This window comes from Parasteatoda tepidariorum, chromosome 5 (assembly GCF_043381705.1).
Source record: "Parasteatoda tepidariorum isolate YZ-2023 chromosome 5, CAS_Ptep_4.0, whole genome shotgun sequence".
Taxonomy (NCBI): Eukaryota; Metazoa; Arthropoda; class Arachnida; order Araneae; family Theridiidae; genus Parasteatoda; species Parasteatoda tepidariorum.
Window position 1 is genome coordinate 29,625,557 of NC_092208.1, and position 27,015 is coordinate 29,652,571.

Consider the following 27,015-nt stretch of genomic DNA (forward strand, 5'->3'; position numbering starts at 1 on the left):
TTTTATAAATTCAGTCTATGAGAAAGAAACTCATTTGCTTCTTTATCCAATACTATGTTTATTGCTCTACATGGTACACATGTCATGGAATCCCTAATCAAAATCTTTAACTTCCAAGCAGTATCAAAGGCTATAAGCCCCAGCCAAAACCACAAAATAGATCTCGAGACTTTACAGTATTTTTTTCTTCTCTTAAGACTTTATAGAAACTTCTCTATACCAAACTCTACCTTATTCCCCTTCAGAAAGTAGTTTTTCTTCATTCGTTTTACAAAAGTAATGCATTTAGTTTTGTTATTTTTATAAAATAAAATTAAGGAAGGCTACAGAGGTACTTACTTTAAATAATCAACCTCATATTTCCTAGACCATCCAAGTTGCGTTATTTAAAATTTTAATCAACCGAAAGTATCAATTTTACATTAATTCGAAAACAAAAGTTAAAAACTTCAAACATAAAGAAAACGGGGTTGAAATTCTTAATTAAGCCACAGAGTTTATGAGGAATGTGAGCTTATCCAACCTGATGCTCAACTCCTCGAGCATGGTAACACATCCAGCTCATCAAAACGTAGTGGGAAATAAATCATTAATTGTTAAACGGATCCTTCAGGCTATTTACTCAAATTATGAATTCATGCATGTTCATGATTTAAACTTTACGACCACAGGAACTTAATCCACCGTCTACTGGTAATAAAACATCAATTTTATAGTACATCAAAAATCATTTATACTCAAAGTCTAGGAAACTTATTAACTACTACATTAAACGGTACCCTCATCATTGAGAAAACAACTCCCAGGAGAAGGGCCATATCGTTTTCTATTTAATCACATTGTAATTCCTGCAGCAGAGGCCCGCACCAATTTGCTTGAATAAAGGTAGGGCCGTTTCAGAAGTGCTGACGTTCTTAAAATACAACCGATCCCTTTTACCATAATGCGCGGGTGCGTAGCAAATAAATTACAGCCAAAACCAACATTAAAGTCGTTTCCGACGATGGGTAGTGTTGAAGTAAAGCGCCGTTCGTAAAAGAAGGCGTGTTTATGTTTCTTTTCTCATATGCAAACAGTTTTGCTTGTAGGGCTATTAAGAATGGAGCGGATAATTTGAAAAACTGTTAGGCACGATGAGGTAATATTCATTTAAATGGTTAAACTTATGGTAAAAACTGAAATGCTTTTCGGAGCTATAAAAAGTTTTAGGGTCTACAGAAAAAGTTAGTGTGCACTTAGAAAAAAAATGAAATAGTTAAAATGAAAAAAAAAATACATGATTAATTATTTAAAACAAGGCTCATGAGAAAAATAAATTAGTCACTTTCTGTTAAAATATTATTCCTGCATGATGTTTAATAGAAAAGGAAATATTTCGATTGCTGTTTTAAATGCCGAAAATTTAAATATCGTAGAATAATTTACAATACAATTTTTATCTAATAATTTTGAAATATTTTTTATATGATTTTTAATAGATAATTAAATTTAATCTTGTTTAATAATGTAATAGATCAATTGTTCAAATAGATGTTTATATTTAATAAATATTTGATTTTAATAGATTTTAAAAATTTTATTTTATTTGCTAAATTTTTTACGCATTTGGAAACTTTGAAAAATTAAAATTGCTTATTTAAGTAACATAAGGCAATTAAAATTATAAAAAGTCAATTAGTTCATTTGACAAAATCAATAGAGAATCATTATCAGTTATCAGTTTTTTGTCTGACTCAATTATTTGATAAATGACATTTACTAAATTTAAATAATATACTTCGTTTAAAGCTAATTTCATTAACTTAAGCATTGCTATAGATAAGTAAAACTAAGGAAAAGTTTAACCATATCATATGTTTTAATTATGATTCGTCAAATGAAACCAAAAAAAAAAGCTAAAACTTTATGAAAATAAATATTTTATAAGCATTACGTTTTTGAAAGAGGTAAATTGTCTTCTAGCTCTCAATTTTAAAACGTACCAAAACACGGTCTCAATTACCGCTATTGTAATCAATTGTAAATTATATTAAACTGGAAAGCAATTTCTAGCATAAAATATGAAGGCAGAATTTTCCAGTATTTAAACACTGAAAAACAGCAGGAAAAAGTATAAACTACCATTTGAAAGAAAAAAACAATAGCATACAGCTTTGTAAAATAAATCAAGAATGAGAAATTGATGCAGTTATACAATAATGTACAACTTCCGGTTACAATACACTTCTGTAAAAACACTTAACTACCTTCAATGTATGGCATGCAAAACAATGAAATCAAGGACAGCTAAAAGAAAACAGGATAATAAAAAAAACAAATAACATAGGATAACATAAAATATAACTACTGTCTTCATAATAAGCATCAAGATAAGGTCTGCAGCTTGAAAAAAGGAGGGGTCGTGTATATTGAGCAACCTGGACCATCTGCCTTTGGACCAATTTACCGATTGTTAAGTCGGCCAAAACTGGAATCGATTGAAAGTTCCAAATGACCAATTGCAGCGGTGGCAGGTGAATATGTCCACAGAACTACCGGTATTGAGGGATACCCAGCTTCATCAGATCGTCCCTCAGTTATACGTGGTACGTATTTACACGCACCTTTACCTGTATGAGAAGAAAAGTGGTAGTTAAAAGTTGGGAACGTATACTGTAATTTCCGCTTCGGTAAAAAAAGAGATTTCAGCTGCTTTCTTGCCTCAGTCTTCGATTCGCCTGAGGCTTCTTTGGAGATATTGCAGGTGGTTTAATAGAAATAATATTACTAGAAAGCATGGTAAACCGTTGAAAGTCTGAAACCAACGCAAATCTGGAAGCCACGTGTATTGTAATGAATAAAAAAGTTTAACGACCCATACGTTGTCTTCTGTAGCTTCAGTCATATTTTATGCAGCATCACCTGCCGCGAAAATTTCAATAAAGTTGCTTAATTAAGGATGAAGTCTAAAAGCAATATTCTTTTATGTTTTAAAACGACGGAGAAAATAGCAATCCGTGAGCCGTAGGTTATTCGATGCCGTATTATTGAACATCATTCATGTATTTTATAAAAAAAAAATTCTTTTATTAGTTTGTGTACACAGCATTTTTAAACTTTTTTCTTATTTTATTTTTGCACTACTTTTACTTTACTCTATTTACTGGATAATCTCTTAAAATTATTTTTTCGAAACGTAAAACAAATTTCAAGAAATTAAGTTTAGTTTATGGAAAATAGATTTCACTGAATAATAATTTGGTAACTTAAAATAGGTATTGGTGTTATTTAAATAAATGTCATAAGGCTATTTTAGTAACAAAAAAGTTATTAATTAGTGACTTTTTTTAATAAAAAAAAGTTGTTTTTTAGGTTAAAAATTTACATTTGAGAGTACAGTTTCTTTTTCCAACAAGCATTTCTGTTTTTTTTTTTATTTGAGAAAAAAAAACAATTCGAGTTTTTTTAAAAAAACGCGTATTCGCACTGATCACAGTGCTGACATAAAAAATATCCATAGGGCCAGATAGACCATGAGTAAGAATCCCCTTATCCTCGGGCTAACTCTGTTAGGTTTGGTGGTGTTCCTCTCCATGTAACGCAAATGCGAGTTAGTTCCGCTAAAAAGTCCTTTACGAGGGCTAGATTGTTCCAATACTTGCTCCAGGAGTTCTCTTGTCTTCTGTGTTTAGTTTAAAACGACAAGGCTATGGAGTAGAACATTGTTTGTTGCGAATTTCAAAATGGGTCGGTGTTCAACGCCAGTATTAAAATACTCTAATATTTAAAGTGGAAACAACATTTTATTTCTGTTTGCATACTACAATTACTAACATTGAATTCAGTTTTCCCGTTAAAATAAAAGTTTAATTTCACTTTATGTAATTATCATCGTTAATTATTATCATCATCTCTCATTATGTGAATTTTTTACACAATTAGCCATAAAAAAATTAATTCCAGATTTATTTATTTTTTTCATAGAAAACATTAATGCTAAATATTTTTTTTTGTTTTTATACTTTATCATTGTTTTCTAGAAATCTAAATACTGACGTTTCTTATACTTTAACAGTATGAAACAAAAAGCTTTAACAGTATAAGAAAAACCGCAAAATAAACCACCAAAAGCTTAGAAAAACATTCCAAGTTCTAAACTGTTTTATTTAATCCTAAAGTAATATTTTCACTTCGATATCATATCAGTATACCTGATGAAGTATCAGCATAACGCCCTCAAGCAGCTGACACCTGATCTTTCAGGTAACAGCTCTTGACCTTACAGATTTTTTCAGAGTTGCTAATGCGACGTACTGCGAGAGTAAAATATCATGCCTACTGATTTATGCTGTTTTTTGATTATCGAAATATTATTGCTTGCGTGGTTTGCTGCCGTGGAATTTGTCATTTTTTCTTTACTTTGTCATAAAACAATACATAACAGTAGCGGGTGGTTTTGGGAGGTGAACTGTATAGATCTCGGATCGGGTGTTGTTCTTAAATAATCATAATGTTTTGTTTTAGATTTGTTGATGCAGGTGTGCGTTTTAGATGATTTAACTTGAAAATAAAATTACGGTGTGATGAATGCTATGGAAATAGTTATTAAGAAATTGCGCCATTTCAAGGAGAAAAAAGTTCTAGTGAAATTACCATTCTGTATGGTAATGACATTTCCGGAAAAAAAATTAACTTTGATTAATGAAACTAAAATATACGATATTTTAAATTTTCATGCGGTAATTTTTCCGGTCATATAGTTAAGGTTTACCAGATATTCTGGATTTCAGAATTGCAATTCTTATTACCACACATTTAGTATAAAAGTGTAAAACTGAGAAGTACATTTTAGTTAAAGCAGGTGTGTGTCATAGATAATTTAACTTGACAAAAAAAATTATAGTGCGATTAATGATGTGGTAAAGAAAATTGTGTTCTTTTACGGAGAAAAAGTTTTAGTAAAATTACAGTACTGTATGGCATTGACATTTCTGAAGTAAAAAGAAAGAAAACAAATAATAGTTAAAATATAAGATAATAAAAGATAGTTAAACAGTTCATTTGGAAATTTTTCCGCTTCCTATAGTAATGGTTTACTGGAAATTCTGGTGCGAAAAATGTAAAATTCTGAGAAAAGAGAAAACATTTCTGGTAAAATTACAGTACAGTTTGGATATGAGATTTCTGAAGAAAAAAAAACCATAACTCTGGTTAGTAAAATCAAAATATGTGGTAATTAAACCATTCATTTTGTAATTATTCGGTTCATGTGATAACAGTTTAACGGAAATAATGGTTTTCAAAATTATTATCCTTATTACCACGCAGTTAGTAAAAATTCAAAACTGCGAAGTAAATTTAGTCGAATAAATAGTTTTCATGCCATGTTTTAAGGTATCATGATAAAATTACCAAATTTTACCAAATCTAACAAATTTTTCTCAGATAAACCATTTTTTATTGTTAATTAACCAAAATCATTAGAAAAGCGCTTCAGTAAAAAAATTTTGAAACGCGAGTTTTTTGGTGATTTCATAGCTTCATAGAAATACTGTAAATTTTAAATTTTAGCATATTCTTGTAGTTTTTATCATATTTTTTTCTCAATTATAAAGTATAGTCAAAGAAAATGTAATATTTTTAACATTAATCTAAATATTATTATTGTTCGTAATGCGGAAGCTTAAAAATATTTTTATTTTGTTTAATTGAATGATTTCGTTATAATTTTTTTTATTATCTAAAAATAGTTTTAAGCAAATAAGCTAGATTGATATAATTTGCAAAACGGTTAACGAGTAACTTCGTTTATTATATTAATTGGATACATCGCAATTTTTAAACATGCGTGAACATATCTTGATGTCATAACCATAAATTAAACTTATAAATTTATTTTGAAAAATAAAATTAATTAAATATTTCCTTGAAGTTCCTTTAACTCATGCTATGGTAAAAAATTTATAAAATTTATTTTTCTCCATATTTTATTTTCTATCTCCAGCAAATCTCCAACTTTTGTCAAAAATAATATTTAATATCCGTATGTAGGAAAAAAAATTAGCAACTTTATTTATAAAATGTGAATTATTAACTAGTATTACATTTTGTGAAATCACTACAATTTAATTACAGTATATTCCAAGTAAAGACTAAAACGAATATAAAACAAAATATCGATTTTTCGCCAATAATCAATAGTTCATACATAATTCAAAATGAAAAAGAAAATACTTAAGACATAGCCTTTCGTTACAAAAAAATTAAGGAATTCGTGGTTTTTATACAGAAATATACAATTAATCTTTTAATTGCCACTCAAAATTTGTTAAGTTTTTGACAATTATATGTTATGACACAATAAATTCCATTCCAATTCATTTCTTTTTTCATGAAATACGTTTTTTTTTCTTTTTACAAATATATGTGCAAATTCATGTCTGAAATTTTAATAAAAAATAAGTTATTTACTTTTGAGGCACAGGATAAGAATATTATAATTTAAATTTAAAATGTAGCCGTCAAAAAGAGTTATTAATACAAAAGAAGTACGTGAAGAAAAGTTCCGAGCAAAAAAAGAATATGTGAAAAATTTTACATGTTATTAGATCTGATATGCCAGTGACCTTAAGATAAATGTTTATTGGTGATAAATCAAATAAAAACTGCTTTTTCAAAGAAAAAATTTTTCTACTTCCGCATTTTGATTTCATTTAACATCTTTCAACTTCTGATCGGAACAAAAATATCGTCATGTTTTCAGTCTAATTACAGTACTCGAATTCACTGACAACAACCATTCAAAATTATTACCCCACGATAACACTTGCTTTGAGACCACTAAAAATTACACAAAACCATTCAAAAAGATAAACAAATTCCATCGTGCCGGTAATTCAGTAGCTCTTTTTTTCCGATTTCACATGCAGATATCTGTACTTTGATATCACGACTTGCAGATTTCAGCTCCAGTTCAAAAACTAATGTCATCAGAGGACTCAGATTAATCAAAAGTTATGTTTGCGTCATGGATTCTTTTAGATCCGAAGAAGTTGTAATAATAATTAGCTTGTCAAAGTCTACAAAGTAGCTCTTCACGTTTCCCAGGGTACAGGTCTCCAACTACCGACGTGATCTACCCTCTAAAAAAACGTGTGTTATAGATATCTCTTATATTTAATGACTGCGACTACCCTTTATTGCAGTGGAGGAAACACAGGTGCAATATCACGATGTTTCTTAAGGCTAAGGCATTCCGCCGCCTGGATTGCTCATTAATTTCAGCTCCCTGCCATACTGCTCCTTGAAATATCTTTAATGAGATATAGGAGGCTGGAGAAATATCTTCTGGAAGGTACTTGGCGAAGATTTCGTGAGGATTGGGTTCCTCCCTTTTCATTTTTTTTTAATCTTCCTGATTTACTAACGAACCTTTCAATTTTTCAGGCGATATTGATGGTTTTGTTTTTATATCTTCACTTGTTATTGAAATTGAACAGATTAATCTTAGATCTTGAGTCCAAAAATACAAAGATATTTTATTGAAAATTGTTTATGTAAATGATTAGTGTTATTTTGGTGGTTTGAAATTATATTAATTGTGAGATCATCCAGGGGAAAATAAAGGATGTGTTTTTGTCTTGAATGAAATTAAAATAATGTGTAAAGATAAAAAACAATGAAGAATGAATAGATGGATAGTTTCAAGAAGACTAAAGAGAAGATAGTTTTAATACAATAATGATGCAGAATTAACATTATAAAACAGAAAGGATCGTGTTTCCTAAATTAATAAGGAATCCATCAATATTTTTAGTTATATTGATGGTTGTGTTTATATATCTTCACTTGTTATTGAAATTGAACAGATTAATCGCAGATCTTGAGTCCGAAAATACAAATATATTTTATTGAAAATTGTTTATGTAAATGATCAGTGTTATTTTGGTGGTTTGAAATTATATTAATTGTGAGATCATTCAAGGGAAAATAAGGGATATGTTTTTGTCTTGAATGAAATGCGATAGATTAGTGATTAGTAAATGCGATAGATTAGTGATTTGAAATTATATTAATTGGGAGATCATTCAGGAAAAAGGTTATGTTTTAGTCTTGAATAAAAGTAAAACAATGTGTAAAGAGCACAAATAATGAAGCATGAATAAATGGATAATTTCAAGAAGATTAAAGAGAAGATAGTTTTAATACAATAATGAAGCAGAATTGCCTTTACAAAACCGAAAGGATCGTGTTTCTGAAATTACTAAGGAATCCATCAATATTTTTCGTTATATTGATGGTTGTGTTTTTATATCTTCACTTGTTATTGAAATGGAACAGATTAATCTTAGATCTTGAGTCTAAAATGCGAAGTTTTTTTTATTGAAAATTGTTTATGCAAATGCGATAGATTCAGTGTTTTGAAATTATATTAATTGGGAGATCATTCAGGAAAAAGGTTATGTTTTTGTCTTGAATAAAAATAGAACAATGTGAAAAGAGCATAAGCAATAAAACATGAATAGAAGGATTGCTTCAAAAAGACTAAAGAGAATATAGATTTGGTAAAAAAATGAAGTAGATTTGTTATTATAAAACTGAAAAAATCGTGTTTCCTGACTTACTGAGAAAAATACTCAATATTGCACTAAGTTCAAACGATATTGATGGTTATTTTTCATAGATATCTTCATTTGTTATTGAAATTGAACTGATTAATCTTAGATCTTGAGAGCTAAAATAAAAAGATATTTTATTGAAAATTATTTACATAAATGCGATGGATTAATGTTGTTTCGGTGGTTTGGAATTATATTAATTTTGAAATAATTCAAAGGAAAACATTTTTGTTAAATTAATAAAATTCACACACCAAGGATAGAGAATGAATTATGAAACATAAATAGATGGATCATTTCAAGAAGACTTAAGAGAAGATAGTTCTGATACTATAATGAAGCAGGGTTGTATTATAAAACCGCAGGGATCGTCCATCTGATTATGTGACATTATCTGTGTTATTTTCATGAAGTTTTACTTTGTTTTTACGTAACAAAAAGATAATATTTATCTATTAAAATATTCTTGTTAAAAAAATTTTTTTTTAATATAAAAATACATTATTTGTTGTCATTCTAATTAATACGATTCATTACTGTATCCTAAAAGAACTACGGATCAAACTACTATAAAAAGTATTGGCACTCAGGGGGCTGGTAATTTTCACCGTAAAATCCATTTCTACCGGAACATGTTACGGAGCATAATATCTGATATACCGTAATTTTTGCAGCGAAAATTGCCATAAAATCACCGAATCACTCGAATTAAACCATTAGAATCAATCTAATCTAACCATTAATCTACTCAAATTTAATCTAATCATTAATCTTTATTAATCTATTCTGACCAATAAAATTACCATAAAGTCATGTATTAAAAAAATGTCCCTGAATTTATTTTGCAATGATTTGGGAATTATAATAAAGCATGTGCTATATTGAAACCTTGCCCTGAACTCAAATGTTTTCTTTAAAATAGTAAAATGCGGGTAACGGCCAAGTCCCAAACAGGTTTCAAAAACGAATTAACTCCGAGCATGCATTATTAACTATAACTGGGATTTTTTGTAAATAAGTTACAATGTTATGAGTGATTAGTTAATAGCCCTCACCACAAACTATTATGTATAATTTTTCATGAATTATTCATAAATTAGTAAGACAACATTCATTTCCTTAGAATAGTTACGAACTTCGAAGTTAATTAGTAAAAAACCACGAGCATTTATTTTTATTATGAAATTACTGTTTTTTCATTAGAGATTATTAAAGGTAAGTTAATAATATTAACCGCTTTTCTGTTATGCATATTTTTTCAATTAGGAATGGATAGATAGGACTATATTTTTTTCGGGTTTGTGATCATGTAGAAAATGGCTCAACTGATATGATCTTTTATGAGTTTTAATTGACCACTCCTTTCTAATTTAGCGTTTCTTAAGAATTAATTAAAATTAGAGTAGGTTTATTTATGTAACATTTTGAGAAATCCAGTAATTAATAAAAATTGTTTTAAAATATTATCGATGGAAAGAAACAGGAATAGTTGTATCATATACTTTCACTTTGCTAGTTTCAGCAAAATATAATTCAATATCAAAGATACTTTTTTTTTGAAAAAGTTAGAAGAAATTTGATGTCATTGTACTTCAGTAATTTAATTTTGGTTAATTTAATTTTGGATATTGGTGCTGCCATGACATTTACATGGACTAAAAATTGTGTCAGATGCATCTGCATCTAATTTAAATAAATTAAATGTGTTTTAGATTATTTTAACCCGCTGTGCATTCATTCATCACGACCTCCCAACCCCTAAGCAAATTATAATTTATATGATAAAACTGATCCACATCAAAACGAAAGTGTCCTTATTTCAAGCGCCATACAACATTCAAAACACGCAGACAATTTATTTTAAAGTTGCTGAATAGCGGTTTAACTATACCAGAAACTCCCTTTCATAAAAATAAAAATAAAACAGAAATGTATTTAGTACAACGTTCTAAACAAAATACCATCATTTAGCAAATCTTAATAATCTAAAAAAGAAACTGAAGAAAGCGGCATAAAAAAAATTTAAAAAATTATCTGGGTGTGTGGAACCGTCAAGCCTCGTTGGAACATTACCGAAGTCGGCGAGGATCTTTGCAGAAGACAGGGCAATGTTTAAGGAAGAAAGATCCTCGTAATCCAAATATGAGCGTATTACTGCCTCTTAATTTGAGGTGTGGTGCTTATAAAATAGAACTACCAAGCACGTGATATTTTTGTACAATAACTGTGAAAGATTTTTGCCCAGAGGTATTGGGTGCGGAGGTAACGCGTCTTCACCATCATCTCCAGACGCTTTATGGTAAAAAGTGCGCTTTGTTTCATCCAGATCTAGATAACAATGAATTAACTGTTACGTTCGGTAATTGGATATGCGGTGTTTCACCCACATTGCACCTTTCTAACTATGAGAAATTTAATGTTGCTGTTCTTCTGAAAGGTAATTGAAGTTATAGTTTTATGAGTAACCAACATGAAAAGACTTTCTTGGAATTAATTAGAGCGTTATTTTATAAGAAAGGGGAAATTCAATTAAAAAGACATATTAGGTTGAGTCTATAGGTTGAGTTCCTGTTAGGTTTACAGTGGTGTATATATCTAGGTTGGTGCAAATATCTATTAGGTTACCAAACTATATATTAGGCAGTCTTAAAATTTTATCTTGATGAGTTAGGATGGATTTCAGAAAAGTAGAAACTTTTTTTTTAATGCTTGAGGCAATAATAGAGAGAAAAACAACTACAAATGCAGATGCAAACGGTTTTGATATGATCATCAATATCAAATACTGAAACTGATTCCTCAACATTATCAACAGCAATAAACATATTTATTATGTTTAAATGCGTTTTGTTTAAATTATGACTTTTGTCTGGCATTGATATGGCTATCCCGGCCTTTTCCTTGTCTCTTGGATGGTTCAATATTGTAAAACTATTTAGTTAAAAATTAATAGTTGTAAACTCAGAATTGAGTCGGCTATTTAACGCCTTTTATAAAATAAAATAAAAAATGATCATATCATATTTTGCTGTTATAAACCTTTATATTAGAAACACTAACCAATTTAAAATCCATTAAATAAATTCTTTCAAACTGTTTGAAGGCATTCATGGGAACTAATCACTTATTATCATATTACGTATTGTTAATCAATTCATTACTGAAATATTTTCGCAAATATAATTCATCATTTGCTTATCTTTTTTTTAAATAATCTAAAGTTATGACTTTTAGCAATTAGCCTCTTAAGACGCTTTTTTTTTAAAACACAAAAAAATAGCGTTTTCTTCTTTTTTTAAAGCAAATTTACAAATATTATGTTTTACAAGTAACGGATAAATTATAATGTCTGTATTAATGAATGATACTTTTATTTATCCATTTTCTTTTTCTCTTTTAGGAAAAACCTCATAAATGCAACTTGTGTTCGAAGTCATTTCCTACTCCAGGAGATTTAAAAAGCCACATGTATGTCCACAATGGTTCTTGGCCTTACAAATGCCACATTTGCAATAGAGGATTCAGTAAACAGACTAATTTAAGAAATCATCTCTTTCTGCATACAGGTAAGAACAATAACACATCTTGCAATAACAATCATTTTATGGTTTCTGGCCGCACAAATATCATAACAACAATAGAGAACTCAGCAAAAAAATAAATTTTTAAAAAAAATAAAAGAATAATATATAAATAAATAAAATTAAAATAAACATAGATGTTAGAAGTAGAAATAGTATCTTTTTACAAGCAAGAAATAACAATAGCATCTCGTCGAGTAACAATCTGAGCTTAGCTTGATTTGTCTATAGTTCGTGGTTGAGTAACTGACTGCCATATTTTCATTAGAGAAATCAACCAGCTAACTGATTTACTCTTATCTCTTAATCTAATCTAATAATCTCTTCCTGCGTTCAGTTCCTAAAAAAAGAAAAATTTCTAATAACAATCGCCACATATTCGAAGTATGTGCATCTTAGTTTTTGGTTTCGTAAATCTTACGCTCTGTAAAAAATTCCGGATCAAAGTACTTAATCCGTATCATCCGTAAAAAACATTTTTACCATATGATCTTACAACGCACTTTTTACCCTAATTTGATCTGTACAATTTTTTGAAGTGTACTATTTTTTACAGTGTACTCAGTACATCCCATTGTAATTCAAAATAAAAGTTAAAAGAATGGTATAACTTTATAAACTATGTATTTCTGTTTCTACATAAATATCAAAGCTAATTTTCAAGAACAAATTGCTTGAAATATACATGAAGTAGGAAAAAAATAAAACCCAGTATTAAAAAAAATCTCTAATATTAGCGATAATTTTTATTAATCAATAAATTAATTTGAAATCTTAATAACTGAGTAATACAATCTCATAAAAACATTCGATAATCAGATCTGTTCAGTGATAATACACGAAGAGGAACAACCTCCACGAACTCGTCACGCATGAGATTCGAAATAACGACGTTGTGCACATGGTAGTTGACAAATTTTTTGATGAGTAACTTCTATTCTTAAAAAGATATAGAGAAAAAAAAAACGCGAAACACTTATATTATTTCTTTTATAAGGAAATAAACCGCAAAGCAGATGGTGTCCTCTTCTATTTTAACCTAGATCAAGTGAGCGAATGAAAGATGAACAATTATTTCCATGCTTTTATCTAAAAATTGATGGCAACAGAGATTTCCAGAAATATGAGAGAATGAATGACAGACTACGAAGATTGCTTTTTTTTCTTCATACAATTAAAGGGGACGTACACCCTTGAAAGTTCCGGATAGGATTACGGCAAAAAAGTACCGTACTCTGATTGCAGCATCCGTAAAATCCATTTTCGGTAAAATCTATTTTTGCCATAAAATTTTACACCGTAATTTTTACAATAGAATTTATTTAATTACAGCGAGTTAGTGATTTACAGAAAATATTACTGGAAAATTTACGGTATATCATACATTTTGTTCCGTAAAGTACATGCACTCAAATTGCCTGAACTTTTCAAGGCAATTTTATCCGGATTTTCTTATAATGTAGTAAAAAGCGTTAGATCATTTTGTAAAATAATCATCGTTACATTTTTTATTTGCTTTATTTTTATTGTGTAAATACTAAATAGTGAATACCAAATATTAAAAATAATACTGAGTTTTAATTTAATATTCTACTATATAAAAACAACACTTTGAACATAGTTGAGTAAGAAACTCTTAAAATTTAACATCATTTGGTAATTTGGAAAAAGAAATTATATTAATACTATTTAATAATACTATTTATTTATTAATAATATTAATAGTATTTATTATGATTTATTAATTTATAAATAGTTTTATAGGTAAATAGTTATAAAACTTGCTTAAATAGTTTAAAATAACAAAAATAAAATTTAGTTACGTTAATTTCAAAATGATTACGTTGTTTGTTGTTTTAATTTAAAAAAAATTGTTATTTTAATTTTAAAAAAGTTAAAGTTAAGAAAAGCGAATCTATAAAAAATGTCTTAAAATCAACATTAAAAGGAAACAATATGGTGTCATAAAAATATAATTTCACCTTAGTTATAGTTCAATAAACAACTACATTCATATTTATTTTTCCTCTCATTATTTATAATGTATTTATTAACTCACTATTCATAGTTAATTTATAAACTAATTATTCATAGTTTCAAAACAAAATGTTTTTTAACATTCAAATTAGCAATTTTCTCATATACTAGTTGCAGTAATTCACCAATATATTTTACCATTTTTACCTATATTTTTCAAAATATGGAAACGACCCCCTTGTTTCGTAGAATTATGCCCTTTTTCATGGCGTAATGCACCTTCATTCAACAGGTGTCAGTTAATAGTTGTAGGCGGATTGCGTTGACCATATGTTTTGATGGGGAACGCGGAACAAGTTTAGAGTGCGCCACCCCCTCTTAAAAGCAGACATTTCCGCGGGCTAAAAAATTAATTCCGAATCTTAGGGACGGGCTCTTCCCGTTTGTCCAGGGGATGGTCAACGATGTAATTAGATCCGAGCTGGTCCCGTCTTCACACATGGGATAATGCTATTTTTTACGGGTGCGGAAAAGGCCTCGGGGACATTTAATATAAAGTTTTTTCTTTGTTATTTTTTCTTTCAAATTGTTATTTATATTTTCTTATACGGAAGAAGTTCGAGGTTATAGTTTATTACATTTTGGATTAATGCGTTTTAATAGGTAACACTTCATTAAAATTAATAAGCTGTGACGTATGAAAAACAATTTCAATGTAAATCATAGCTTTAATCATATTTCTATTACTTGGGAAAGTATCACATATAATGATGCTAATAAGCTTTTTCAATTTAATAGTATTTGCTTCTAGTACAATATAGTGATATTTCACTCTCCCAACAAAATATGAATGTTTAAATAAAATGTATCATTCTGAAATGTTATAAACTGAATAATTTGTTTTAGATAATTATTTACACTTCGTCAATTTAATAGTATTTGCTTCTAGTACAATATAGTGATATTTCACTCTCCCAACAAAATATGAATGTTTAAATAAAATTTATCATTCTGAAATGTCATAAACTGAATAATTTGTTTTAGATAATTATTTACACTTCAAAAATAATTGAAATTTTAACAATATCAGCATTTTAAACCGTAAACCCGTAAAAAAATTTTTGATACGTTCATAAGGTTTGGAGGAGTCGCAATGACTCTAAGGTGGGAAGGATTGGGGTTCGATCCCCAATGGAGACTTGAAGCTTCAGGTGGAAGGATACCAGCTTGCCTGAAAAGTGAAGACGGTCGGTGCACAATGTTGACTATATTAGAACGATAATGCGGTTGGTCACGAAATCGCGAAGCCTTAAACTTCATTAACCCCTTGTTCTACGATAGACTGTTCTGGGAATACTTCAGTTCATTTTATAAGCTTTTGAACTGAGTCGTTTAAACGGTGACATAAATCCTAGTATAATTTCAGACAAAAGGATTTAAAATCCGAAATTTTTGGTTTTAGAATTCGAGCTTTCTCAAACTAAAAATAATCATAAAAATAGTTAAATATTTGTAAAGAATTATATGGAAATAAATGAGCGATACACTTAATAAAAAATAACTGTGAAAGAATTTATCGTAAAAACTATATTTTTCTCCATAAGAAGTTTTTTTTTAGCATTATCTAAGGGGAGATACTGTGTTTTTCTACTTTCATGTCTGAATAATTATATTGTAAACTAATAATAAACAACATTTAAACTGTTTCAATTTGAATTTTTACTTCATTAGTCCCTTTTGAAAACCTCTCTGCTGACAATTATTACTGCTACAAGACATATTACTATAGAATAACTACTTTTTACTCGCGTTTAAACCTAGTTGTAATCGATCAAGCGAACTCATCATGAATTACAAATGAGATGTCAATCGTTAGCTTTAACCACACCTTCCATAAACAAAAAACAAAATCTTGTTAAAGTGTACTTTGTATGCAAAACTAAGTCTGGTATTATTCAAATCGAAACTGGAAAGAACGATATTTTAACTTTTAACACTTTTTGATTTTTTCTTGGCCTATTTCTTTCAACATTTTTTTAAATTTTTTTTGACACTCGCCTTGATGAATGTCTATGATTAAAAATTAATCATCTCTTGGTGCCGAATTTTTTTAAGCACAAATAATAGAATATATTTGCATTTTTGTTTGCAGTGAACTGCTTTTTTCACAAAGTTGCATACCGCAACAGTTCCAGTGAACTAATACTAATAAGATTTAAGTTGTTCATATTTGTTTTTTACTTCAGTTTGAATGATAGTGAAAGGCTATTTTTTATTTAATAAGGCCAAGGCCTTGCGTGCCTTAAAAAAAGGTTTTAATTTTTCAAATTAGACACGCAACATTAGTATCAAATTAATGAAACAATTTTAAAACATCGATTTCCTTCGACACGTGTTTTAATTAATACTTTTTTTTGTTCTTTTATTTACAAGTATTGTTGAACTCCAGTTTTTGCTTTAGAACGTAGTTATGATAATTGTTTCAAATAGTTTAAAAAAATTTGATATTATATGAAAGATCTCATATTCATTTAAGCAAAAAATGCCATGATTTTATTTTATGGATAAATTGAATTTCTGTAGTCATAAGTATAACATGAAAAGCTTCTGAAACGCTCCAAAATCGCGTCATAGTTTTGTTTTTGACAAAGCGTTGCAGCACGATGCAAAAAATTCCGAATTAAATTGCAGGTAAAAAGTTCCGACACTTTGGGTACATATCCGACACATTTAGTAAACAAATACAAAATTGAAACTTAAATCTAACCGAATAAAGGACTTTTATGTCATGCTTTAAGGTATCATAACAAAATTACTAAATTTTACCACATCTGCCGGACTTTATCATATTATAAGATTATAAATTGCTAATTTAAAAAAAAAAACAATTGTAAAAATAACCGAGATTTTTTGTGCGTCCATAGAGCCAGAAAAACAGTAAATTTTACCATATTCTGATAGTTTTTACCATACTTTTTTCTCAGTGTATTAAACTTGTTGCAAATATCCTCCAGACTGAATGGAATATTTTTGTACTTTACATAATCACTTGAAAGGAATTAATTGAGTAATCAATGTTTATAAACTTCTAACAGATTCATTTTAGCATTTCCCCAATCTAACATTACACTTAAAAATAAAATTCTGCAAGTTTTCATAATCCCAAATATTCCATTCATGATTAAACCCGTGGATAATAACAATGAGTTTAACAGTTCGTAACATTTGACATATCCTCAGAAAGTTCATAAAAAATATATTTTAAATGTCAATCGAAATTTCTACCAAGTCAAGTCCCTTTTTTCTTGAATTTTCTTTTTAATTGTATTTAAAACATGACATAATAATTCAAGAGATAAGTGTATCGTATCTTGGATAGGATCGAGTTCGTTAACTCTAGCGATTTTATTTAACTCATCCATTTCTAATATTGTTACATAGTGACTCAGAATTGTACCATATAAAAGGTCATGGTTCATGTCAGTGTGACCTCCATATAACGGATGGGCCTCACCGGTACGGCCCAAAATGCGGGGGCAACCCTCGCCTTACGCCCTGGCTGCATTCTTCAGGGCGGAGGGGGTATTCCCTTGCTGCTATGGGAGCATTTTTGGGCGGTTTGGAAAACCGCCCTCAGTTTGTTAGGTAATGCAACTCTGTTTGCCTTGTTGTCTTTTTTTGTCATTTTGGTGTCTAGCACCTGCGAACCTCGATTTTCACTGCAACTGTCGCGATACCTCCCTGATGACGTCACAGGTATACCCACCTATTGTGTCTCTAGAATTTGCTTAATTGACGCGATCAGCACAGATTGCCAAAAGGTTGTTGTGTTTTAATTATCACGTGACAGGGTAGTTCTTACCCTAACTCATTAATCAACACCGATATATTAATGAATTCTTAATGATAATGAGTTTAGAGTGAGTGGTAACAAAGGCGTGAAGTTCCGAAATTCTACAAGGCTAATGCATCTTTGTTTAACCTTAATATTTTCTTAAAGATCAATATTTACTACATTTTCTAATCAAATGCGGTAATCGCTGTTTAAATAAATAAATTATACAAAATTTTATATTATTTGAAACAAAATTATAGGGTAAGAATAAAAATGATTAAGTTATTAAACTTTCCCTAAATGTTTCAGTTCGTAAACTTCAGAAAACTTGCAGCATAGTTATATTTATTACAGATACGTTTTCAAAATTAAAAGAAAAAAGTCTTTAAACCATTTGGCATAGTATCACAACTACCAAGTAAATTGCCTCACAGGTAATAAGAAAATATTATGTTAAGCAAATCGATTTATGTATGCGGTGTCGGATTCCCCATTAGGCCAGACTAGGCCATGGCCTGGGGCCCCCAATGATTAGGGGCCCCCTTAAAATGGATTTTTAGGAGAAAAAAATTTAAAAAATTACGAAAAACAATGATTTAAAAAAAAAATTTAAATATATATGTTATGATTATAAAATGTCATGATTATTTTTTAGTTCTAATTTAACAAAATAAAGTAAAATTTAAATTATTATTATTTATTTTTATTTTAAGTATGCTTTCTTAAATGAAACGATACATAAATACTTTTATATTTGAATGAATAAAAAATATACGAGAAAAATTTTTTTATCTAAGGGCCCCAAAAATTTGAATGGTCTAGGGCCCCGTGTACGCTTAATCCGGCACTGTATGTATGGCAAAATCTTAAAATCAAATTTTTTTTTAAAAAATAATAATTAGTTTAATCGTTGTTTTATATTTAATTAAACCCAGAAAAACTAATCATATCTTTGTAACTAATGCTACGTAATTAAATTTTAACTTGTCAAAAAATTTACTATTTTTGAAAATCTATACAACATATTGACTTATATTTGCTCATATTTTTTTATTAGGACTAAAAATATCTGATTTATTGTGTACATAGTTTGATTACGTGATAACATAAAAATTTATACGCATATCTACAAAATAAATATCAAAACAGCACAATGTATTAACACATTTGTATGGAAAAAGCTGTTTCTTGCAATTAAAATAAAACTTTTTATTTATTTATTTTAACTTTTTCACTGCTTACGAAAATATAAAGGGTTGTCAGTTTTATCACACAAACTTATTTAACATTGCGTATTCAACATGAGCAAAATTTATAAATATCTCTAAAAAAATTTATGTTTCTTTTTCTAAAGTCTAAAATTTAACTCTTACAAAGAATAGAAAGTAACTACCCGAAGTATCATTGATAATTTTAATTAACAAAAAAAAAAACAAAAAAAAACACTTGTTATGTGTCAGAAATTTTAGGTTCCAATTTAACGCTTTATCTTAACTAAAATAAATATTGAAATAAAAGCAAATAATATAAAAACTAATCTATGGAAACACTGGGATAAATCTTATATATATAGTTACATAGGTCCGTGAGGACTCAGGCGATAGAGCGTTCAACGTAAAATCAGGTGAACCGGGTTCGATCAGTAATGGCTCATAGATACGAATTCCGCATCCGGCTTGCACCGACCAAAGTACTGACGTAAAGTCCTCAGTAGTAGACCGATCAGGCTAACCGTGGGAGGTTTTCGAGGTTTCCCTTTCCTTGTAACGCAAATGCGGGTTAGTTCCATCAAAAAGATCACCCCGAAAGTAAAATTCTCCCAATAATGATCCAGAAGTCCCCTTGTCTTCTGGATTAGGTACAAAATTACTAGGCAGTGTAGTTAAACATTAGTAGTCGTAAACCCAAAAAATGAGTCTGCTGTTCAACGACGGTTATAAAGTAAAATATAATTACATCATCAAAATTTTTTTAGTCTAACTATAGTCAAAGTCAGGGTATTTTTAAAAGTACCTATTGAAACATCTAGCTATCCACAGAAAGCGATTAAGGGGTGTCAGTGGGGCATATACCAATAATGCTTGAACTGACCTTTTTCGATGTACCCTTTTCTCAGCGTCTAAGCAATATATCCCTTCAGTTTTTTTTTTTTTTTTGCACAGAATATTTACCTATATATGTTTACACTGTGACAACTGTTAATACATGTATGTGGTAGATTTTTCTTAAAAAATATATAAACTGTGAACTTTTAATTTTTTTTTCAAAAAGTTTAAGCATTATAAAAAAAATCTTTTACTCAAAAAAAATTCTTATTAATGCTAAAACATTATTTTCAGCTCATTACTGACATAATCTCAAATATCCCAAAAAATTTCAAAACAATATCATGAGTAGTTTCAATGAAAAAACAAATCGAAAAAGGTCAGTTTTAGCATTATTGATATATGTCCTCCCCTTACATTATTATTATCTCCTTATTATTATTGATATATGCGACTCCCCCTAATTTTGCTAAAGATTACAATAGTATAAATGATTCCAATAAAGAAAAACATTACAAATTACAAAACATTAAAACATTACAAATTCTGAAATTTAACCCTTTTTAGGTGAAAGTTGGGATTATTTTACCATATAAATACTTATTTCATTCCTAAGTGTCACGATTTGCTCCACTCATCATTAAGTTTGCCAAGGCTAGCATTCAAATGAATTTGAAAATCAAATGAGCCGTAAATTCTTGAAATGTTTTGAAACACTTTGTTTTTTTTCTTCTTCCTTCTACGACATATATTTCTCATCTATCACAGTAGTGTTTAGGCATAACACCCTTTTATGGGTGTCATATTTTTTGTGAATGAAAGTGCTGCATAATAGAGTGGGTGGAATATCCTCTAGTATTTCAAGGTGATAATGTTTTTTTTTAGTTTAAATGATGGCACACGATGAGACAGTAAAAACAATGTGGTTTTGTACAATTAGGTTCACTAGTGGATGACGAAAGCTTCATATGCATGCATTAATTTTTTAAAAAATGTTTTAGCTACTATTGTTAATATATTATAATACTAATGTTGTGGCAGTTTTTAAATGAAAATGATGATTTTTATGATAATTAGTTTGTGCTACAAAGAAATACATTGCAACTTGAAAGACATAATGAAAATAACTTTTTTTTTTAATTATTTACTTTAATAACACAAGTCTTAAGTTAATCATAAAATAATATCTGGAAATATAAAATCAGTAATTATGAAATCTTAAACCAATCATTATTCAGAAATTATTCATACAGAATATTCATATTCATATTTATAGAATTATTCATATTCCTTCATATTATTCATTCAGAAATCATAATATAGAAATCATAATCTTCAGGAACCTTAAAGTTTTAAATCCTCAGTCATATCCTCTCACGCATAAAAAAAATAGAATTAAATCACCAAGTATATCCTCTGGCATTAAATAATTAGTATAAAATCCTTAGGTAAATCCTCAAATATCAAACAATTAAAAACTAGCGGATTGTGACATATTGAGCTACCTAATCTGTTGGGATAATTATTCCAGCCATACGTACTAATAAAATAAATCATCGGGTCAAATATTCATAAAATTAGAAATTATCATGCTCTAGAATCATTGCTATAATGAAAAATAGATTATGTAAGCGTTAGATTTGATTATCATCGTTAGATTTGGCTATGATTACTACTTTTAAACTGTGTTCTTCAAATATTTCCCTTGTGAAATAATTTCTTTTCTTAAACTTTTTATTTGTTATCTAAATTCCCCTCCATAATTTGAAGAAATAATAAATTCTTTTTCAAATTTTAACCGAAAAAATAAAGAAAAAAAATTCATCAAATCAATGCTAAAACATTATTTTCTGAATCAATTTTTTAAATCTCTTTTTCATAATTAAATTAGTACCAATTTCTTGTGTTGTTTCTTTTAGAGTACTCAATGATAAATTTATACTGGAGGTAAGCAAATTCCACGGAATCGTAATCTTTCAGAAAATATTAATTCATCAGACAGATTTGTTTCAAAAATATTAATAAGTTTAGATTCTTTCATTACGTAGAAATGCATAGTATTTGGTTTTTCTTATCTTTCACAGTTAAACTCGCTACATCACAACTTTCATCTTGAAAAGAATCTAAGTCTAGGTTTGATATATTATGAAGAATGTTACAAAATTTTCGAGAAATCTTATCTTCTATGGTATATTATTACAGTTCCTTTCTCCTTAATTTTAAAAGCACGAAAAGTCCCTATAAAAATAAACTTTGTAGGACGGAAAAATAAAAAAAATATCACATATTCCCATTACAAAAGATTGCACAATGGTCAAATTTCCCACAAACATACCTCACGAATCTGAAAATAACACCCCTAATACCAACTTCACGACTCATAAGTAACATCAGTAAAGCACCTACGCACTAAAAACACGACCCCAAAAAAAGAAATAAAAAATATCAGAAGCCCCTCTTCAAAAGGGGGTTCTCGATTGATTCTGACTAGATAAGTACATAAGAACAGCTTTGCTAAGTGTGGGGTGCTACGATGTACTATTTAGGGGTTGCTTCTGTACCTGGTTGCTGTGAAAACGATAATAAAAAAATTCCGAGACTCATACAGTTCCCAGCACGAAGCTTCGTGTGTAATGAGAATGTAGTAGCTTTAGTAGATGATGAGGGGATGATCTTGGACGGGAAACTACCCGTGCACTGCGTGATTCGTGATTTATCATACTAGTTCGTGACAGACTATGCCGCTCCCGGTTGATTAAGAACAAGCTACCGCCTTCTTTAATGAAGCTTACCCCCAACAGAGGTTCTTTGGGTTTATTTTTATTTATTTTTTTCTTACCTTTCCTCCAAAGTGAGTTTTGATTTTTCGACTTCTGGTTATTTAACTTTACTCAGGTTTGTTTTCATGTAAATTTTCTCTTGGGGAAGGGAAAAAGAAATTAGGACCACTGCAAGAGGATTAACTCGCTAGTGATGTATTGCATTGAGTGAACTCATTTAATCCTAGAGTTCGTTTTAAGAAGTAGAGACATTTGTTATGTTTACTGTGTGATTTGTTAGGCTTTTAGTTCGATTGAGGTCAATTTTTTTGCTTTTTTTCTTCGTATTTGGGTGTTATTTTTCTACTTCTTTTTGCGGATGTTTTGTCTCCCTGAAGTAATTAATTTGTGGTAACGTTGTTTTCCAATTCGAGATTTCACCTGAAAAAGAAAAACAAAAAAATATAAATCTTGCTATTACTTTATTTTGTTACTTATGTTTTTACAGAAATGCACATACAGAGATATAAAAAACATTTTAAGTTACACTGAGAAAGAAGAGTATGGCCAAAACTATTAAAATATGATAGAGTTTACTGTGTTTCTAGTTCTATCGCAACACAAAAAAAAAATCAGTAATTCTTATAGAAGCACTTTGGTAATAATTTTGGTAAAATTAACAATAAAATTATGATCACCAAATTGATGTTAATAAGGGTTACAAGGGGTATTTAAAAAAAAAAATTAACCGTTGAAATAGCCTTAATAGTTAAATGGTCGACTTTTTTACAGTAGAACATAGCAGGTAAATATATAGCAGAAATGGTTCGAATTTAATTTCCTATGTTTTCAAAATACTATAACAATTTCTGAAATTCTGAACTGAAAATCTGTTAATATATTAAAGGCAGGTCTTACATTGCATAAAAAATGTGTCGTAATTAGCCTATTATCAGCCTTTCATCCCTTTAGTGGGTCGATAAATGAGTACCAAGCATGCTCGCACGCACCCTCCCAGCACCCCAGAGCTCCTGCACCCCAAAGCCCAAGGTCAAGAAAACTGAGATGGGCACAGTAGGCCTTGGCCCTCTATGGGCTGTCGTGCCTCTGCGTTTAGTTTAATTAGCCTATTGAAGTAAAGAAGCATCGAGGAGTTTTCAACAAACAAATAGCCTTATTTAAATGTATATAATACCCTAATTTGTTAAAGGATAATTCAGATAAGATTAATATGTTAAGTATCGATGTGTCATTTCGTATTTTGAACGATTCTTTTTTTCTTCAACAACACAAATACGAAAGATTTGTACTGTAATAAATAAATGGTTAATTTGTTAGTTTTGATACTTCCAACATGAATTTTGAAAATTATTCATGTACGAAATGTATAAGTTTCCAATTGAAAAATTTTTGGCCTGTTGTTTCTCTGAAACTTGCCTTAATAATAAAAGAACAAAAATATTATATTTTTTTATTAAAAATAATTATTCCGTATTAACCATTTAGCGGAAATGGGACTGTCGGTATCCTTTTAATATATTTTCTCTGACACTCTAATTACAAACAAAAATGCATTTTGGTATTTTTTAATTATGTAAAAAAACAGTCTTACAGTTACTTAAAAAAATCTGTAAGACTGTCGGAATGATATTTATACTAAAACATAAAATAAAATAAAAAATATTTTGAAAACATTTTTTTTTCATTCATATTTAAAACTTTGCAAATAAATAATTTTGTAAATAAAAGAAATTTTAATGATGAATCACTGTTTCTTTTAGATCTAAATAACAGAATATAAATGCAAATTTTAAAAAAAATTATTATTTGAAAGTGAGCCGTGTTTGAGAGATGTCACTTTTAATACAGAAATTGATCACGCTGTATTTGATGACCAAAAATTATTGATAAGTTAAATATAATATTTTTTTTTCGATTTTGAAAGAAAAAAGTATGAAAAATATGTTTCCTGAAAATTTTGCGTCAAAGGGTAAATAATAAACATTTTGAAAGATTGTTTTTATAAAAGATTTGAGAAATGACTTTTTATGAAAAATGGTATCTCTAAATGAAGATTTTTTTCAAAATGTTTAAGTCTTAGAGTATTTTTTTACTCAGCTAAACACATTAAGAGTGTAAAAGGAATTTAAAACATGAAATAAGCTTTATTTTATTTTGAAAAATCAAACTAGGAGCGTTAAACTTCAATGGCAGATCTTGAATGAAAGGAAGCCATTAAATACAGAATCACTATAAAATCTGCAGCGGAAAAAGTAGTGAGATTCCTTGAATAATTTTTTCAGCGTTCATTCATAGAATCGCAGCTTCCCGTAGCTTTCAGAATTAATTAAACTGGTTCCTCTACTAATACTTTAAACCCAAGTCAAATATTTGTTTTCTTCTAAAATTGTCTTCTTGCAAAATGTTATTTTTTAAACAGTTTTGTTATGTCATTATGTATTAATTTTGCTCTACATAATAAAGCACAGTAAATTAAAAACAAAATCTTTCAAACCATATTGATTATTAAAACAACTATAAATATTTTACAACAAATTTCTTTTTTTTTTAAATTTAAATCATTATTATTATTAAAATTTAACAACAATGAATTTAAAATATGCCTACTAAATGAAAGATGTTTTTTCTCCTGTCATAACTATATATATGTATATNTTTACTTATACGGGTAAGAACAATTTTCTCAAAATTTACCCTAAATTACTTTTTAAAAATTTTAAATTTTAACTGTCAAATGTAAAATACGTTTTAAATTTTTTCTTTCTAATATTGAAGAGAAATTAGTCATTTATTTTCCCAACTCACTTTGACACCTGCCCTATATACTTTCCAAAATAAAGTATTTCAGCAAAATATACACTAATGCAAAGGAAAAGAAAATGTTTCTGGGGAATATGAAAAATGTTTCCTTTTTCAAAAATAAATCCATTTTCTTACGAAACGTGCTTTTTATCTTGTTTCGAAATCATAAAACATATTGACAGTCTTCTTCAGTCTTCAACCAAGATTTCTTTGAATCCATTTCGAAGGAAAAAAAAATTTCTAGCGCCATAACTCAAAACACCAGACATACATTTAATAGTACTTACAAGCCGGCATGCGACTTGTAGCCATGTCAGAACACACATGATCTAAGAATGTTTTTCAATACCAATCCAAAGATGTATGCGTCGGTGCGTCAAACGTGATATACCCCTCTATAGACGATATCACGCAAGTCAAGAGCAAATCCAACCTAATACTCCGCAAAAGCGTATTTCCTTCTTTTGTGATCGAAGCTTTCTGTTCGTTATAACACATTCCACAGCAACGAACACAAAAGCAAACAGTGATGAAGTGCGCATTTTGTTGAGTTGGTGCGTCGTCTTTTTTTTTCCACCTCACCCCAGAAGAATTCTTTAAAAGGATTTGTACAAAATGGTATGTTGATGATTATAGATAGTACTTTTTTATGCGGTTTTGTTGTCTGCGTCCCCCAATGTTTTATGGCGATTGAGATACATATGATAGACCCAGAGGTTAGTGGCGTAAAAATTGGATTTTTTCCCCCCTCTTGCACTGTATAGTGACCTTTCAAAGCAGCCTGCATTGTTAACTGGTTGTTAAAATCAGAATTCTTGTGATTATATCTTGTTTTCTTGCTAAAGTCCTATAAAAGGTTCGGAGAGAAAATTCTTTATGTTTGGAGAAAAAAATTTCAAGCGTTCGCGCTTTTTATTTTCATTGTTTTGATAAAAGTTACTTAGGATTGATTAATTAACTCAGTAGCAAAGCTGTTGTATTTTGCTATTTAATAAATGAACTTTAAAAATGGCACCCCTCTTCTATGACTTGTTATCAAGTCTTTTGGAGGACTCTAATTTTTACACTAGCACTGTATCCATAGACACAACAACAGCAACAATTTAAAAATGTGATATTTAAAAATTATTACAATCTCATCAGTAGTAAATATCACGAAATTTGAACATGTAAATATAAAATTAAGCAATACATACTTACATTTGATTAATTGAGTGTTGTAAAATATTTAATATGATTACAAATGCTTTTATGCACATCTGAGTCTTTAAATTTATTTAAATTGATTGGTATCTTAAATTATTGATTGGCTTCCCAAATAGTTATATTTCGCTTATAAGGATAAAATAATTTTGCAATTAAGAAATATTATTTAAATCATTATATTTAATGTTTGTT

At 29.0% G+C, this 27,015-nt stretch overlaps 1 protein-coding gene across 1 annotated transcript in view; it reads left to right on the forward strand.

The window, feature by feature from the left end:
• The window catches only part of LOC107443645 (zinc finger protein 672), a 91,618-nt gene that overhangs the window by 49,533 nt on the left and 15,070 nt on the right, over positions 1 to 27,015 (forward strand). The window contains exon 6 of the mRNA XM_021146422.3: positions 11,998 to 12,163. Within this exon, the coding sequence (XP_021002081.1) occupies positions 11,998 to 12,163 (166 nt within the window). The remainder of the gene's footprint in view (positions 1 to 11,997; positions 12,164 to 27,015) is intronic.